Genomic DNA, 18,457 nt, shown 5'->3' with positions numbered 1-18,457 from the left:
TTAAAACTACACATTTTCCATGTGTAACACATGACACACTTAGATTTTTAAAAAATAAACATTACCAGAAAATCTATCTTCCTATTGCATTTGCATTGTGGTTATACTTCACATCTCACTTCTCTTATCTATAAATCATGCCCTTAGAACCACTTAACATCACTACTATCATTTTGTATTTTAAAGTAAAATGTTTAAAATCTGAACCACTATTAAACTAGAATGGAGATCCAGTTATATATGCTATGTAGATCCAAATAATTATTTTATCTCATTCTCTTAGGCAAGGTAAGATATTTATGGTCACAAAAGTAAAAGATATACCACCAAGCTTGGCTGAGTGTCCTCAATTTTTATTCATACATTTGATCTTCAGGCCAAATTATATTGTTCAATATTATTCAAGATGCACTTACACTTATGGAGGTATCAGGAGTCAAAACATGCAAATAAGAGAACAGAGAAGGCAAGTGATTCTCTTCATTTTAGAAATTTCTATAACATTATTTTCAGTGTGACACTTGGGGTCAGTATAGGTACCTTTTAGTTACTTTAAAAATCTCATATGGTAAGCATAGATAATAAACGATCAAACTCTAAACGCACTTGGTTCAGATGCAGGAGCAGAGATAATTCAAATACACACATCCCAAAGCTTTGCAAACAAACACCAAAAACCCTAGCAGAAAAGGTAGAGAAAAAATATTTTAAAGTCCTCCCCAACGTTCAAAATATTCAAGATGATTAGAACAATGGGCACATACTTTTCTGACTTCTCCGTTTCTCTCACTATATCTATATCAGGCATGCACTTGCATATGCTCTATCTTTGGCTTCATGGAAAGGAACGTTTGAGTATAGTCATTGGCTTACTAATGAGCAAACTGAAAGATAACATAGATAGCCACCTACCATTGTCACTGTCCCCTGCAGATGGAACACTGTCACTAGAGCTGTCCCATGTTTGTGCCTGCATAAGTTTGTTGGAAGAGATATGAGGAAGAGTGAGGGCTGGGTCTGCAGGAGAGCATGAGAGCCAGTCCACATTGTGTTGCACAAGGACCAGGACAAACCAAAGGGGCAGCAGCATGTCACAAATGGCATAAGGGTTGGATGGAAATGAAGCAGATTTCATTGATATGGAGTTCATTTCACAAGTACAATACAGAAGAATGGGAGATGGTGCAAGGAATAAAAAGAATGATAAAAACTGAGCATTAGTACTTATCAGTCATTTACTTTGCATGCTGTTAGTATCATTCATCTCAACAGAAAGCCCAAAGACTTAAAGTTCTAATGAAACATGTCAGCAGGAAGAAAGTACCCATAGGTCATGCAGAAAAAAAGCAAAAGACCTACCAGGTAATTTTTTTGCAAAGGCCTTCCAAATAATTAATGCTCTTAACAAACATTAGTCACAAAAAATCTGGTTGCACAGGAAAAGCTTAATAGAGGTGTAGATATATCTATTCTTTAGAAACTCAAGCATCGATTACAGGATCAGTATTGACCAGCTGTGATTTTCCCCCCAAAGCAATGTAAAATTTCTTTTTAAGGCAGCTGTAATTCTTACTGGCATGCTTTATTGATAATTGAATCTAGCCAACTCTTTTCTCAATCTCTGACACACTTCTCAATATTGTCTTTGGATATTGGTCAATATAAGAACAATTTTGGACCCTAGTAAAGGTCTCTTTAACAACAAACCCAATTAGCCAATAGAGGTCAATTTCAAGCACTCTTTAGTGGGTCATTAATGAAATGAAGCACTTTCCTCTTTTTTTTTCCCATTAAATATCCATATAGCAATATAGCAATCTCATGTGTTTAGGAAATGGCTATATAATTTTTTCATTCAATCGTAAAGCAGGACCAGTAAAATAAATGGACATGGTTCTAGAATGACTGTTTGGGTACATGCACCTATCTTTCTTTGAGGGAAAAAATCAGAAGGCAAAAGAATTTGAAGAAAACTATCAGCTGACTTTAAGAATCTAAGTTCTTATTCCAACTTGCTGATTTGAGCAGTCTGCTTTCTTTTATTTATAACACACAAATCACATAAATTCACATACTTAATTTTAAAATAAAAATTCCTTGGCTTTTTACCCAGAGCTACTCAGTCAAAAGGGTTTCTTTTTTAACCATCTGACTTTCAATTAAGATTACTAGATATATTATTTCCTAGAAAATGTGATAAATATATACTGTAATATTTTTAAACTAATAAATGAAAAGGAAATAAATTCCCAATATGTAATGCTTGTTTTATAAAGTTCAAATGTGCCAGATGTTCCTGAAGATAAATTACTATTATTTACCGCAACCAAAGTCAGAGAACTTTCAAAACCGATTTCCTCATTGACTAGTCAAAATTATAAAAAGGTAGAAACCTTGGAGAGGGCATTACTTTTGTTTCCTCCTACTAAAATATAAACAAGCGATTAAAAAAAATTTTTTTTACCACCACAAAGAATTTGAAATGATTTCACAGTACAAGTGGAGGGTAAGCTCTAACTTTGATAAGGTGAGCATGGATGCCCAAAAAAGGAATTTAAAAAGTCACTAAAAACAACTTGACAGCTAAAGTGCAAAGCTGCACTTTCAAAAGAATACTGTTCTGGGGAGAGGCTGTAGCTTCCCATGTATGAGGTTTGATCCCCAGTCCTCCTAAAAACAAAACAAACAAATGAGATAACCAGCTGGGAGCAGATGGAGCCCAGTGGTTGAGCACCTGCTTCCCATGTACAAGGTCCTGGGTTCATCCCTGGTACCTCCTAAAAAAATTTATCTTGATTTGCTCAACATAAAAATATTTTAAAATTGTGCAGAACTGACCGCAAAGCTTAGGATAAAGCTGTTTTTCCCTGGGGTCCTTGGGTGCTTTCCATGCAGGCAGAGCTGAGCCATGCCCTGACTGGCCTCCATTTTCCCCAGCACATGTCTGAGCCTGGGAGGACGGGAAGCCCAGGGCCCATGGCTCAGAGGTGGCATATGCTCAGAGCTCCAAACAAGGGCCCAGCGAGGGGCCAGCATTTGAGCCTTATTTCATGTACCATTCTGCTCTCCCTAAAGCACCACTAACCCTTGCCAAGCCCAAGCATCTTGTCAAAGGGCTTTGCCTCCCGGTCCATCTGAAATGCTGGGAAACCATTACACCCCGCCAGCCTGCTCAGAAATGAAAGGCTCCCCTGTGTAAAAGAATCATCTTTGTTCTTTTTTCTACAGGTGCCCTCCCCACCCTTTTCCCAAAATATACATATGTAGAACTTAGGTTGTTGCCAAAATGCTTTACTGGAAAACCCAAGAACATCTGAGCTAGTTTTTGCTTAGAAGTGTCTGAGTCATCTATCATTTTCTTAAAAGCAATTGTAGTGAGTGGATGCCAAACACCAAAGAATCAAAAATATGAAAACAATGAAGGACATGAAAGAAGGTATATGACACCAGACCTTTAGATAAACAGAGAAGTCAGAACATTTCTAGCTGTAGCTCTTTTTTTAAAAATCAAATATTTTGCACATTGCTATAATTTACTTCTGTGATATACTAATAGTAAATGAAAGAAAGGAGGTAATATAAGCAGAATGCTTTCAAGAAAGTCTTTTTTTAAAAAAAAAAAATTCCTGGCCATGGAGAGAAATCTTGAAATGACCATCCTATTAGATGAGTAAATACATAGAACCTGCCAGGCTCAGGATGCAAGTTCAGGCTGTGGAAGAAGGAGCTCCTCCCCTAGAGGCAGCCCTTAATCATGGACTCAGCAGAGCACCAGGCACCCTTGGGGCAACGGAATCACTGACAGATAAGCCCTGGGTATCAAAAAACTCCAAACATCATTTCTTCTCCACTCTACACATACCCATCACCACTTTACTTTTACTCTGATTTGGAAGGAGGCAAGCCATGCATGACTGAAAATATGGATTTATAAGCCGATTACTTGGAAGCACAACTCTGAAGTCTGGGCTTCCCAGGTGGTAGGCCAATTTTGAGACCAGGATTTATTATACTCGCAGGGTTGATAAGGACATTCGCACTGACAATGGATCATTTTAAAAGGCTAATGAGAGAAACTGAGCATTCTGTTTACCTGATGGAGGCTTCAGGCCAAAGGGAGTGGTGCTCTCTGTGGTAGGAGATTCTGCAGGTGAGTCCTCTCTCACCTGTGGTGTTAGAAGGAAAGGCAATTTAAAAAACAGAAGAGGGAAACGGACTTTGGCCCAGTGGTTAGGGCGTCCGTCTACCATATGGGAGGTCCGCGGTTCAAACCCCGGGCCTCCTTGACCCGTGTGGAGCTGGCCATGCGCAGCGCTGATGCGCGCAAGGAGTGCCGTGCCACGCAAGGGTGTCCCCCGCGTGGGGGAGCCCCACGCGCAAGGAGTGTGCCCGTGAGGAAAAGCCGCCCAGCGTGAAAAGAAAGAGCAGCCTGCCCAGGAATGGAGCCGCCCACACTTCCCGTGCCGCTGACGACAACAGAAGCGGACAAAGAAACAAGATGCAGCAAATAGACACCAAGAACAGACAACCAGGGGAGGGGGGGGAATTAAATAAATAAATAAATCTTTAAAAAAAAAAAAAAAACAGAAGAGAATTCAGTAGGCATCTCTATGTTCAAGGACGATTATAAAACCACTGGCCTTTTGCATTTGCTGCTGTGAGATGAGGGCCTGGCTAAAATATATAATAATAGATGCATCTTCACATGGCAATTTTAAAAAATGGTACAATCAAAAGAATATTGTTTGGGGGGAATTCACTCAATTTTTTATTTGTTCTTTACAGAAACATTTTAGTCATGGAAAACTGGCAAACATTTTGTTCCCCAACACATCCAAAATGGGGCATATCAGATGAAGACTCTCATACTGCAATGAAATGAGGAACCAACACTCACTGAATAGATGTCTACAGGAAAAGCACACTGAATCATTTATGGATAACAAGATATGCCAAAGGTGGTTTGATTTGAGCTGGTTTCATTCAGTTTAGAACACAGACAGTCTATAAAGAAGTTCCCCTATTTGGTTTTTCAAATATATTTATATCTCATAAACAATCTTTAATTACAATTAGGGTGAGGTAAGGCTAAGATAGCTAATGAAAGTGAATCTGCAACACTCAGTTAACGCATTAATCACACAGTCTTAGATGATCTCTTTCTGTAACACAGGGGTTCTTAACCTTTTTTGTTCCATAGACCCCTCTGCCAGTCAGGTGAAAACCGTGGACCCCTTAAAAAGTCCACACTGTATTGTGTATTAGTTAATAAATATTTCATGTCCACTCCAGCACATCCCCACAAGAATAATGTATTTTTGAATTCACTTCAAGCTCACAGACCCCTGGTTAAGAACGCCTGCTGTAGAAGATGCTCCAATTCAGGCTTTATGAAAGGCCTCCAGTTCCATTAACCTTCAGGAAACTCACCTCATTTGGAGAATACTGACTGCCATTACTCTGCAATGTGAGATCATTTTGCACCTTAAAGAAGAAGAAAAAGAAAGCATGGTATATTCCACTGGACTGTAAAATTGCTGCAGTAAGAATGCATCTTTCTTCCTCCTACACTACATTAACTAATGAGTGTTTTAAGTCAGGCATAGACACATTTCCTAAAACCATGAAAGTTGTATTCCTAGAGGAGTACATATGAACTGGAACACAAACTAAGGTGAGGGACCTCCCAGCACAAAGTACCTGTCAACATCAGCTTGTCTGTTTACCTGTGTGGTTACCAGCCATGCTGCCTTTGGCTTCTTTCACATGCAGCCCCCACCCCATTTTAATTACAGTCTTCTAGAAAGGGTCCAAGCCAGCAGTTCCCAAATACACAGAATCACATGGGGAGCTGTTAATAAAAACTTTTGCCTAAACCCCAAAGCACCTGGGCAAATCACATGCTGTCAGTTCAACATCAATTTGCCTTGGCAATCATGGTTCAAAGAAAGTTTTCAAGAAAAAAACAAGCTCAGTTAAAATGTGCAGAGCTTGGAATTGACCGTGGATGACATTCTGGCTTCCAAGAGGAGTGGCTCAGTGGGTGCTGGTACCTCTGAGACCCACAGAGAAGACACTTGGGAGCAATTCCAGAGGGATGCTGACAACTAAAGGACAACTCCATGAAAAAATGGGCCCAGGATGTGAATGGACGTTTCTCCAAAGAATATATACAAATGGCAAAAAAGCAAATGAAAAGATGCTTATCATGACTGGCTATTAGGGAAATGCAAATCAAAACCACGATGAGATACCAAGTCACACCCACCTGAATGGTTACTATTTTTAAAGATGGGAAGTTACAGGTGTTGGAGAGGATGTTGAGAAATACATCCTCGAACGTTGTTGGTGGGAATATAAAATGGTGCAGTCACTGTATAAAGTTTGACTGTTCTGAGAAAGTACAGAATTACCATATGGCCTAGGTATATACCCCAAGAACCTGAAAGTGGGGTGTCCAGCAGATATGCATAGCAATATTCGTACTAGCCACAAGGTGGAAGCAACCCAAGTGTCCCTCAAGAGAAGGAGTGTACAAACAAAATGTGTTACACACAATGGAAGACTACACAGCTGTAGAAAGAATGGAGTTCTGACTCATGCAACGGCATGGATGAACCTTTTTGAGTAGAAGAAGCCAGGCACAAAAGAGCAAACATGGCAGGATCTCAGTGATAGGAAATAACTAGAATGTGCAAATTCATAGAGGCAGGAGGTAGGCTACAAGGTTGGGGTAGGATGGGGGTGAGTACAGAGTTTCTGCGTGGTCGAGGAAAACATTTTGGGAATGGATGGTGGTGATGGGGTTGAGAGCACCACACTGTGAATGGGATTAAGGCCAATGAATTGTATGTGTGAAAGGGGCTAAAATGGGAAATGTTATGGTGTACATATATGACCACAACACCTGTTTGTTTGTTTTTTAATTAAAGAATTTGATAGCTTCACTTTAGCCATGTAGAGAATGAGAAATGTGAGGCCTGGAGATGAAAAAGGTCAGCAGTCCTTTGGATATATATTTGAATTTTGGGGGGTAGAGATTGGGGCCTGGAGTCATTCTTATTCAAGGGGCACCTGAGCCTGTAGCATACCAGGAAAACCAGGGGAGAGAGACACATGGATATGAGGGGCCCCACAGGGCACAACACTAGCTTATTTCATGATGCTCTTTCTTCTTTTTTTTTTTATTTTATTTTTTAGATGTCAGGGACTGAACTTGGTACCTCGTACATGCAAAGCAGGCACTCAGCCACTGAGCTACACCACTATGCTCTACCTTCTCTTTTTTTTATGATAATCAAGAACCCTGTAGATCCACCCTAATGAAAATGCTGGTAATTGCTAATATAAACATCTTCATACATTCCACCAAGTTCATGCCAATCTCTATTCTTATCTTGAATTCACTGTTGAGTAATGCTATTCTTAAAAATCTTAAAAATCAGGAAGTGGATGTGGCTCAACTGATAGAGCATCCACCTACTATATGGAGAGTCCAGGGTTCAATCCCCAGGGCCCCCTGACCTGTGTGATGAGCTGGCCCATGTACAGTGCTGCCACATGCAAGAAGTGCTGTGCCACACAGAAGCACCTCTGCATAGGGGTGCCCGACATGCAAGGTGTGTGCCCCAAAAGGAGAGCCACCCCACATGAAAAAAGCACAGCCCACCCAGGAGTGGTGCCACACACATGGATAGCTGACACAGCAAGATGACACAACAAAAAAGAGATGCAGTTTCCCAGTGCAACCTAATAATGCAGGTGGATGCAGAAGAACACACAGCAAATGGACACAGAGATCAGAAAATGGGGGGGGGGGGGAAGGAGAGAGAAATAAATAAAATAAATAAATATATATACAAATTATGTTCTAGCTTTGGGTTTATGTCAAAACCAGAACATATTTTTAGGGGGGAAAATGTCATCATTTTCCCTATTCAGTTAAGTGGCTTTGTTAGAACTTCCAACAAGGAACTTGACTTCTGGGCTGGTTCTCATGATAAGCAATGCCTTCCCCTCCTATTTCCTGTCATTCCCCCTAACTCTTCAGCTCATTCTCTATTATTTATATACAGAAAGGTCATTTGCAGTTCTCCCTGAATGGATGCCAAGGCTACCCAAAATTCCTGTGGAAAGTCATCAAACATGAGTATAAAGTCAGAGAAAGCAGTGCCAATGACAAACTGCCTCATGCTCTTGGCCTCCCCGTATCTAACTGGGTCCCACACCATTACACACAGTGCAGCTTCCTGCATATGTGCTCAACACAGCTTCCAGTTACCAATCCAAGCCCACCCCACCCCACCAGTCTAGTTTGCTCATCTCTCCATAAACTCCTTATCCCATCCTCAGCCACCAAAGTGCCTAAAACAGACTCAGGATGACAACTTTATTGCCTTCATATTCCAGTCTTCTACACCAAAACAAGGTTGAAGCCACTCCAGGTTACCAAGAGATACTGGTTAGTTGACTTAAGAGTATCCTGGAAGGTTTGCTCTCTTCCCAAATGGGATGAAAGAGAGAATGTGAAAATAACCAGATCATAAATGAGAAACATATTTAAGTTCTGCATAGTCATTATTGCCAGCCTTGCCAAGGCACAACTTCCTTTTCTTTTTCCTGCTCTGTGTGACTTCCTTTTCCCACCAGAGCCAGCTAATCCAACTTCCCTTTTTAAAATCGTGAACATGCATCTAGTCAAAGATGGTGAATTGCCCTAGAAGGAAGGCAAGGAGTAAGAATTTCTTACTCCAGTAGGAGGACTCCTCATCCAACCAAAAAGGATGGGAAAAAACACCTTGAATTAATTAACATAACACAAAACATTATACATAAGAGATGGACTCAAGGTACTTTTCCAGAGGGTTTGTTTCCCCCAATCTCCTGAATTCAGGTACACAGATATATCTCTTTTTGAGACTCTATGAGATGGAAAGTTCAAGGACATTTCAAGCAGGTGCTTAAACAAAGGGGGGAGGGGGTGGTGACCAAACTGACTGAAGGATTGATACATTACTTGGAACTGAAATATCATTCTTTGGGGTGACACTAGGATTCTCCACATAATAAAATGATGGCAAACAGTCAAATTTTGGGAAAATCCCATGAAGCTTTATGGGCAATTAGAAACATTCCGGATGCGTTTCAATTTAGATAAGCATAAGGAAATGCATTACAAGAATAGAATATAAATTGTGCCTAAATGATGGAGTACCTTCAGCAATCAGTTAAAACCCAGTGGTCTGTCCACTGAATGGGCGGGACATTGAAATTTTCCTTCCCAAAGTCCATTCCTTATCATTGGATCCTCTTTCTCTCCCTTCTGTAAGCCCTCAGGGACTGCTGGCTGTGTGCCAGCCACTGCGCATGACCCTACTCAGAGGGGAACCCCTAAGTGTCTGTGCTTGTGTCAAACAATGGGAGAAAAGCAAAGAACAGGAAAAATAAAGAGATCAATAGAGAGAATGAAATTCCCCTGGGAAAATCTAGAACTGACTGCAGAGAAACAGCTCACCTTTGCTGATGGGAAAATGAGAAGAAGTTCAACATTAAGAGAATCTTGGACAAATATTAAGAGAATGTGACACTGAAATATTCTTTCCTAACCACTGAGATGTCCAACCTTAGTAGAAGTTCTTAATAACTATTGGAATTATTAGTGCTTCACAGCATCAACAAAAAGCACTCAAGTATAGAGCTACTTGGATTAAGTGATGGGATGAAGACTAGATCAAGGCAAAACTTGACCTGGGGTCAGTCAGTACTTAGTCCAGGATATACCCACCCCTGTTCCTTCCATTCCCCATCTGCATTCCTGGTGGGAGGCAAAATGCATCACCATGGACATACATGCTCTCTACCCCTGCTGAGACTAGTTGTTCAGAAAAGGATTGGTCTATTCGGGCCCCACTAGGTTTCTAAATATGACAAGGCTTAGTACATCACCACTAGTCCACATCATGCAGAAGCAATATGATGTAGTGGAAAAGCAGGGACCAGCCATTTACCACCTAAGTCATTCGGGCCAGCATGTGACCTGATGGCAGCTCCAGGTTCTGCACCTGTAGACTGTGCCTCATAACACCCACCTTTCCCTAATACCTTATCTGGATCCCGAATGCCTGAGGGCAGGACCTTGGCTTAGTTCACTGCTAGTTCTTTGGGTGCCATGGTATGTACTCAGTAAGTATGTGCTGAATGAAAGGAGTAACAATGACACGTGTCAAACACCTCACACCCTGTCCGGATGAAGTAAGGCCTCAATACGTGGCAGGTTTCACGATCAGGAAGACCTTCATTTCAGCAGAAGACACTGGAGATCCTTGGATGATCCTCTAATTGTACACTGAGATGGAGTGGACACACTGTTTCCCCTAGAGGCACTGAGCTCTGCTGGGACTCCTGATGCCATGCTCATTGGTGGACATCTGTCTGGTGAGGTCAAATGATGGGAACGAGTGTTGCTGGGGGGGGGGGAGAGGTGGGGTGGGGGGGTGGGGTTGAATGGGACCTCACATATATATTTTTAATGTAATATTATTACAAAATCAATAAAAAAATAAAATAAAATAAAATTAAAAAAAAAAAAAAAAAAAGCATGTCTGCAGCAAGACACTACCTTGGTCTGGAAACATCCCCCCATAGACTGATGAGTTGCAAGGGAGGATTTAAAAAGCAGTAATTACCCAGTGGGGAAATCAGGCCACACCTTTGCCAGGTGAAGGAATTACTACCACCAGGGAGGGGTAGATTGGTGTGGCAAGCCTCCAGTTGGGGCACCCCGGGGCAGTTTTCCAACCAAGAGTGCAGAACCCCAATCTAATTATGAATCATCAGGAAACCTCAGACGAATGTAAAATGAGGAACATTCTATTGGAAAGGGGGTGGGGCAGAGCAGGGACTGTGTCCTTCAAAATTTCAAGGTCACAAAAGTTAAAGAAAGTTTGTAGTATGTGCTGATATAGCCTGTGCATAAATTCAAAATTGTTTCCAAGTGTACCTAGTCCCCAAAATGGCCAAATAAGTAATATAGGCCCTACAGTATTTGAATGCTCAGAAAGGATGCAAGACTGAATGTGTATTCAGGGCTGCCTCCAGACGGAATGTGGAAGATATGCTAATCCAAGCTGCCTTGGATGTGGAGAATATGTAACTCGCCTGGAGGAAATAACCTATCTGATACTAAGATCAAACACTGAAGAACCTAACCAGAGGTCTGTTTGCATACCATCACAGTTAGTCTCCCTAATCCTATATCCTATGTATAAAAAGGTCTGAAAAAGGCTATTCGGGGCTTGGTTTTTATTAAGACAAGAGTCTGCCGAGCCTGGCCGGTCAAAATAAATCAACTTCCTTCTCGGTACTCTCGTGTCCTGGCCTTCGATACTGCGCACACCCGATTTCTCTACAACATTTCCAGATCAAAGGAGGCTGTAGCTACACCCCCAATAAATGCAACACCAATTCCTAGACTAGATCCGGCACTGGAGGGGGCAAGGCTATGAAGGACCTTCCTTCCTTATGGAAGGAAGATTAGATGAAAGAATTTTATCAATGTAGATGTATCAAGTTAATATTGAAAGGTAGCTCTCTAAGATAAAATGCCTGTTAGTAAAAAACCCACACTGAAATGGTGAGGAGTAAAGGCTATGGTGTAAGAAGCATACCCTCTTCTAATGGTTTAGAAAAAGAACTCTGTGTGTATGTGCTGTGGGGGCTGGAGGGAGGGGAAGAGTAGAGAGGGAAGGGGGAAGTAGAGATGGAGTAAATGGCAGTATAAATGGAGTGCTTGTTAATAATAGGCAAATGTGGGTAAAAGAATAAATGGATGGTAGGGAGTGGGGCATATGGGAATCCTGTACAGTTTTATGTGACAGTTTCATAATCTAAGTATCTTAAAAAAAAGAAAAAAAAAAGAATATATGAATGTTCCTTGAAATGGCTTTTTTTTTTCGGGGGGGGCAATCTTTCATAAGTTTAGAATGATTTCCAAATAAAGTCCTTAAAAAATAAAATGTGCCTGTGCAGAATCAGCAGCAGCAGTGTCTGGAATGGAGAGCTTGATGACATGGGCCCAGGGCAGCCTACACACGAAAGGCTTCCTGCTGCTCCACGATGGGGTGATGCAGCAATGTCTCCACCAGGAAGGCGGTGGTGCCCGGATTCTGTCTAAGACCACCCCCCTAGCAATAAAAGACTAGGAGAAGAATAACAGCTACCATTTATGGCATGTCCTGTGTTGCAAGACCCTTCTTGCATCATCTCATTCCATTTTTATAACAGCTATTATTCTCACTCCAATTAGCAGAAAATGAGGGCAATTAACTGGCCCACGGTAAACCCTTGAGCTGGGAATGACTGATACCCAAAGCAATTGCAAGCAAGTCACTCTGCTCAACTAACCCATACTCTCAGGGGACAAGGCTCTGACCTTTATTGTCCCCTTTTCTCCTATTTCTTTAGCACAGAGACTTACCAGTGTGAAACTGCACATGGACTGACACCTCAGGGTATATAAATTGGCTCATGCACAATCCTGCCTTGACATTGGCCACTCTAAGCCCATTCAACAAGAAGGGACTTAAAGAGTGTTCCTCACTCAAACCTCTCTCCCTATGACCAGGGTAAGTTCATCTTTTTAAGCCCCTCTAGGTTCATTCCTACTTCACCTCAAAACTGCCTTCTCCACAGCCACTTAAATTTTACTTCATGTAACTCTACCCAAACCCCCCTTTCCCTGTTCTCAGATAGTTCTGGTAGTTTCTCTTTGATATATTCTTTTCTTTTAAGTAATAATAAACTTTATTTTCAAAGAAGTTTTAGGCTTACAGAAAAACAACACGAGAAGGACAGGCCATTCCATCCAACCCCACCACCACCACCACCCATGAATCTTCAGGGAACATGGTGACCAGAATTCTGTGGCAGGCCCTGGCTAGTCTGAGAGCACCCTTACCTCACACCCTGGCAACGTCTCCAGCTGAATCTGACCACTGTAGGAACAAGGGAAGAAAAAAGATAGCAGGGGAATTTAAAGCACAAATGCTTCAATGTAAAAAGGAGGTCTGTTTTTGTTACTAAAAAGTAAACATACTTCAGTGCAGAATCTTGTAATTCTAAGGCTTCTGCTGATTTCATGGGATAAAGGTTTACAACACTTCTCTTGCTAATATCTTCACTTAATCTAAAAGGTATGAGGGGAAAAGATGTAAGCAAATTTATTAAGCATTTATTTGTAATAAATTCTACCACTTTGGGTCATCTTTACTTTCAAAAGTTAGTATCTCTTTAGGATTAGATGATGAAAAGTTTATGATAAAATTTCAAACTACACAGTATTTTCCTACCACATGCCAAAATACAATTTTCCATTTGGTATATCTAAATCTAACTTATTTGCTACCTAACAGAAATTTCTGAGAAAGCCATCATTTTCATAGGTATCATCTACTAAATTTTATTCTAGAATTTTATTAATTTACAGAAGCAAGTTAAGTTGTTGAGAGTACTACATTATGGAATATGCATAAGGGAATTTGGTTTTAATAGGATGAACTCTGATTTACACTAATGCTTTCACTTTAAATATAAGAATTCATAAATAATTTGTGATGCATTTTTATTTTTGAAATTTTCTAATATTTAGAATCTGAATGTTAACCAGTGAGATTTTTTACAAAGAGCTATAAAACCAGAAATCTCAGAAAGTCATATAAAAATCACAAAGCCATTTTAAAGGGTAGAAATGCATTCATGTTATACATGCCTATTGGAAATGCTATCAAACTAATGATCAGAAATCCTTGAGAGAAAAAACAAGATAAAAGCAAAACAGGACATCAGTGTTCCACTACATGTTTGAATGTTAAGTTTGTATAAAATCTAAATCTTTGAAATGTAATACAATAATCAGTGCTTAACAAAAATAAAATCAAAACAATAATGCCTGACAAAGTTATTCTCAATAAATACTTAATGAATAATTTTTTTTAAACCCACACAAAACACACACACACAATCTGGAATATCCAATGCATATATAAATGTTTTTGATTAATTTTCAGCCCCATGCCACTAGAAATAAACAACTTCCATCTCTTGAAGTGCCTTATCTTTTTAAGAAGCAACAGGTGGGCTGGAAAGTCTCCTTTTTCTATTTTTTTTTTTTTAAACCAAGCTAGGTTTCCAGAAAAGTGTGGGTGTACTGGGTGGCTTAATGGGATCAGATCTTGAGACAGGATGGTTTGTGTATTTGGGCTAGGGTTTTTCCTAACTGCTGGAGAATAGAATCCTGGCTGGTTTTTCCTAGGAGTCCAAGACTTCCCTTGAAGGTTTGAGTAATTGGATGTGGTCCTTTAAACAGAATTTCAAAAGGTGAATAACCCCAGGACCTGGGGAAGCCTCTGACTCTGAGGAGTGCTAATGGGAGCAGATTTACTCAGGGGAGGCCTTTTTTTTTTTTTAACAGAACTTGACTAGGATGGTTTTGAGAGTTAGGGTTTTACTTTCCCTGAGCTCTGGGGCTTATATGCTGTATGGAGTTTTCACTTAATTTGTAACATTTTGCTTGCTCTTGGATGATGGCTGCTATGACAGTCAGGCCATTGTTGCTGCTTATGGATAAGGGTATTCTGTGCCGTGAAACTATTTTTCAGAGCGAAGCTTTAGTTACTTTTTTGCTTTTTTAGTGCGGTGGGAAAGGCCTTGACCCAGCCTGAGAAGGTGCACATTATTACTAATGAGTACCTATACCCTCGACTTGGTTTTATTTCTGTAAAGTCCACTGCTAAGTTTTTAAAGGGGCAGTTCCTGTGGGTTGGATGCCTGCTGGGCCTGGGGACCTCGGGAGGGGTTGTTTTTAGTGCAGGTTTGGCATTGGCTACTAACGGTGGTGCAGGGCGAGGCCATCTGGGCACTGTAGTAATATTTTCTGAGCAGGGCTCTTAAAGCAGCTTTTCGCAGGTGGTGAGCTGGTGGTATTGTTGAACAAGGGTGTGGGCGGCCCCTTTGGGATGAAGACTCAGCCACCCCCGGGAGTAGCCAGTTTCCCTCGGGTGCTTTTTTGAGATGACAAACTTTAGATACCAAACTTGTTGCTGGCAAATCTGAGCCTATTTCCATCTCTGAGAAAACTGCTGCTGTCTGTGAATAGGGTTTGATCTGGGCAAGAAAGTGGCCTGTCCTGGAGGTCGGGGCACCTGGCATACACTTTTTTTGTTACTTCTGCACAGTCATGTTCAGGAGGTTTTCTTTTGGTCGGCAGGAAAGTGGCAGGATTCAGGAAAATGGGTGGGGGAGATTTTTTTTTCTTTTTTTTATTGACTTTGTAATAATATTACATTAAAAATATATATGTGAGGTCCCATTCAACCCCACCCCCCCACCCCCCCTCTCCCCCTCCCAACAACACTCGTTCCCATCATCATGACACATCCATTGGATTTGGTAAGTACATCTTTGGGCACCTCTGCACCTCATAGACAATGGTTCACATCATGGCCCATACTCTCCTCCATTCCATCCAGTGGGCCCTGTGAGGATTTACAATGTCCGGTGATTGCCTCTGAAGTACCATCCAGGGCAGCTCCATGTGTGGGGGAGATTTTGAAGCCCTGTGGGAGTTGAGTCCAAGTTAACTGAAATTTTTTGTTGAGTTTTGGGATTCTCCCATTCAAGAACAAATAGGGATTGGTTCTGGGGAACCACCCACAGGCAGAAAAAAAAAGGATTTTTTTAAGTTCAGACAAGAAAATCAGGTGGCCCCAGGCCATAACTGTCCCATTAAGAGGTACTGGCAGCAGTGGGAGTGTTTCAGGGTGAAGTATTCCTCCCTTTTCAGGGTGGCCTTTTGTGATTGGTTGGGTCTGGATTTTTTAAGGCTGCTGTTAACAGGGAGATTTTGTCTTGATTGACAAATACTGTTTGAGACTTTGAGGAGCTGGGAGATGTTTATTTCTGTGAACCCATTTAGCTTTCAAAGTTTCCATTTGATGTCTGATGCCTCCTGGGTGATGAGAGATGCACTGACCATTCTCTGGCTTTCCAGGGCTTCTGGGTTGAAGGGAGTGTAGATCCTGAAGGCTTTGCAGATCTCTCAGAGTTTCTTCAGGCTGTTGATTGATGGAGGCCTTTTAGGATATGTTTGTGGGCTGCCTCGCTCCTTCTCGTACCATTCTGAGGAGGGCTTTTTGATACCACTGAAGAGCAGCCTGTCCCGGATTCGTGTTAAAGTTTCAGACTGGTTGAGCTTTTGGTGCTGCTTCTGGGGCCCATTCCTCTGGTTTCAAGACAGTTGTGGGGGCCTGTTCTCACAACCAGTTTCTGGCTTCCATGAGGATCTGACGTCTCTGCTCCATATTGAACAGGGTTAGGAGGAGTTGGAGGCAATCACCCCAAATGGGGCAGTTCATTTGGAAAATGGACTCCATGAGGTGGATAAGAGCCTGAGGCTTTTCCACATGTGAAGGGGTATGGTGCTTCCAGTTTAAGAGATCTGCAGTTGTGAAAGGTTGATGAAACAGGAGTGGCCTTCTGGGTTGTTCAGTCCCATCTGCACTGATCTGGGTGGACCCTGTGTTTTGTGGAGGGGCTTCTGAAGCACAGGCTGCACTGACTGATGTCCCCTTGCCAAAGGGGTTTCAGGATCCCCCTCAGGGCTGACAGGCCTGGGGGCCTGAAGGTGGAGTCATCTCTGGGAGATCTGCCTGTGGAGGCTCCAGGGCAGGGAAATATTCTGGAATGGCTGCACTATACAGCAGGAATAGTGGATTTCCTTCTGGAGATTTTTGTAGAATAAAAGGTTTTCAAAGTCTGGCTGTTTGTGTTAGTAGGACCCTACTCTGACCCTTCCTACGAGAGCAGGGTTTGGGCAATTTCTAACCAGGAATTGAAGTAGGGAAACTGACTGGGGTGGCCAGGGCCTTCAGTGACTGTCTGCCAAACTGCATGAACCTTGGCCACCTCTAGGGTTCCCTCTGAGGGCTAATTAACACTACACTTAGGCCACTCAACTTTGCACAGAATCTGGATAGTTCTGGAGGACATACCATAATTCCTGGAAAAGGCCTTTCTGAAAATTTTTTTTATTGACTTTGTAATAATACTACACCAAAAATATATATATATGAGGTCCCATTCAACCCCACCACCCCCACACCACCTCTCCCCCCCCCCCAGCAACACCCACCCCCATCATTATGACACATCCACTGCACCTGGCAAGTACATCTCTGGGCACCTCTGCACCCCATGGTCAATGGTCCACACCATGGCCCATACTCTCCCCCATTCCATCCAGTGGGCCCCGCGAGGATCCACAACATCCGGTGATTGCCCCTGAAGCACCATTCAGGGCAGCTCCATGTCCCAAAGATGCCTCCACCTCTCGTCTCCTCCTCCCTTTCCCCATACCCATCAGCCACCATGTCCACTTTTCCCAATCCAATGCCACCTTTTCTATGTGGACATTGGATTGGTTGTGTCCATTGCGCCTCTATGTCAAGAGGACATACCATCTAAGATAGTGAGTTTGGATTGTGATGATCCCATCCCTTAGCTGGTGTCACAGGTCAAACAAAGGAGGGGTATCCCTCACAAGGCCACTCAGATGCCTGCTTGTCCGTGTTTCTCAAGAGAACTTAGCCTCGCCTTAGCTAAGGCATTATGTAGAGTCTGGATTATCCATTATGCCGTATGACATAGCCGCTGAGTGCAGGTTGGGACCCACTTGGGTTCTGTAGCACAGGCCATGGGCCACAGACTAGATCAGTAGAGGCCTCTGCAGTCCCCAGTCATTCACTCAATCACTCAGAGCTTACACAGTCCCACCCAAGGGAGTGCCCTATCCTGAAATCTTGAATCTCAAGATTTTAGGAGGTGATCAGTCTGCACTTGTATCTGGAGATGGGCCTAACTGGGTCTCAGAGCCCTGGGGCCTTACCTTTCCAGCATCTTCTTATGTTGTTCAATCCACCCCTCCACTGAGTCAGGCTGGGTCAGAGGACATGGCCCACAGGGATCCTTTCCCTGAAGGATGCCCTATCAAGGGGACAGGTGGTGCTGCCTCGTTCATGTGGAGATCTCCACCAGCCATGCCTGCCAGTCTCAAACCAGAGGCTCAAAGGGCCAGCATAGTTGGGTTTCCCAGTCAGGGGACAAAATGTTGCTGTAAAGCTGGGAGTTCTGAGTGGCAGAAAAGCCCAAGTGGTACTCAGATTAGCAGAGGAACAGATTTATAACATACAGGCCCAGAGGAGAGTCGGTCTCCAAATTCTGAGCCCTGTTTTTCAGTTTTCATAGGTTTATATAAGATTTTATGTGGGACTAGCATGGCTCTCACTCATTGGCTAATGCATTGCTAGGTGGAATTTTGCAAGTGGGGTTACAGAGGCAGAAGGTAGGTGCAAGGTCATGCTTTTGCAGGCTGATTTACAGAAGCAGAGGCAGGAGTGGTTTGTTA

At 42.2% G+C, this 18,457-nt stretch overlaps 1 protein-coding gene across 3 annotated transcripts in view; it reads right to left on the bottom strand.

Annotated features, from left to right (window-relative positions):
* Positions 1-18,457, bottom strand: part of LOC131277072 (leucine-rich repeat and calponin homology domain-containing protein 1-like) — a 112,420-nt gene that overhangs the window by 54,457 nt on the left and 39,506 nt on the right. The window contains exons 3-7 of one of the 3 annotated variants that reach the window (XR_011647827.1): positions 13,094-13,183; positions 12,956-12,992; positions 5,431-5,484; positions 4,094-4,166; positions 913-970 (exon numbers count right to left, since the gene is read on the bottom strand). Coding sequence is in view for 1 of the 3 variants with exons in the window: in XM_058290810.2 (XP_058146793.1) it covers positions 4,094-4,166; positions 5,431-5,484; positions 12,956-12,992; positions 13,094-13,137 (208 nt within the window). In the remaining 2 variants the exon portion in view is untranslated. The remainder of the gene's footprint in view (positions 1-912; positions 971-4,093; positions 4,167-5,430; positions 5,485-12,955; positions 12,993-13,093; positions 13,184-18,457) is intronic. The other 2 variants (XM_058290810.2, XR_011647826.1) reach the window with 2 other exon arrangements.

Source organism: Dasypus novemcinctus, chromosome 31 (genome assembly GCF_030445035.2).
Source record: "Dasypus novemcinctus isolate mDasNov1 chromosome 31, mDasNov1.1.hap2, whole genome shotgun sequence".
NCBI lineage: Eukaryota > Metazoa > Chordata > Mammalia > Cingulata > Dasypodidae > Dasypus > Dasypus novemcinctus.
The sequence above is the reverse complement of the archived record's forward strand: the minus strand, read 5'-3'. Positions and strand labels throughout refer to the sequence as shown.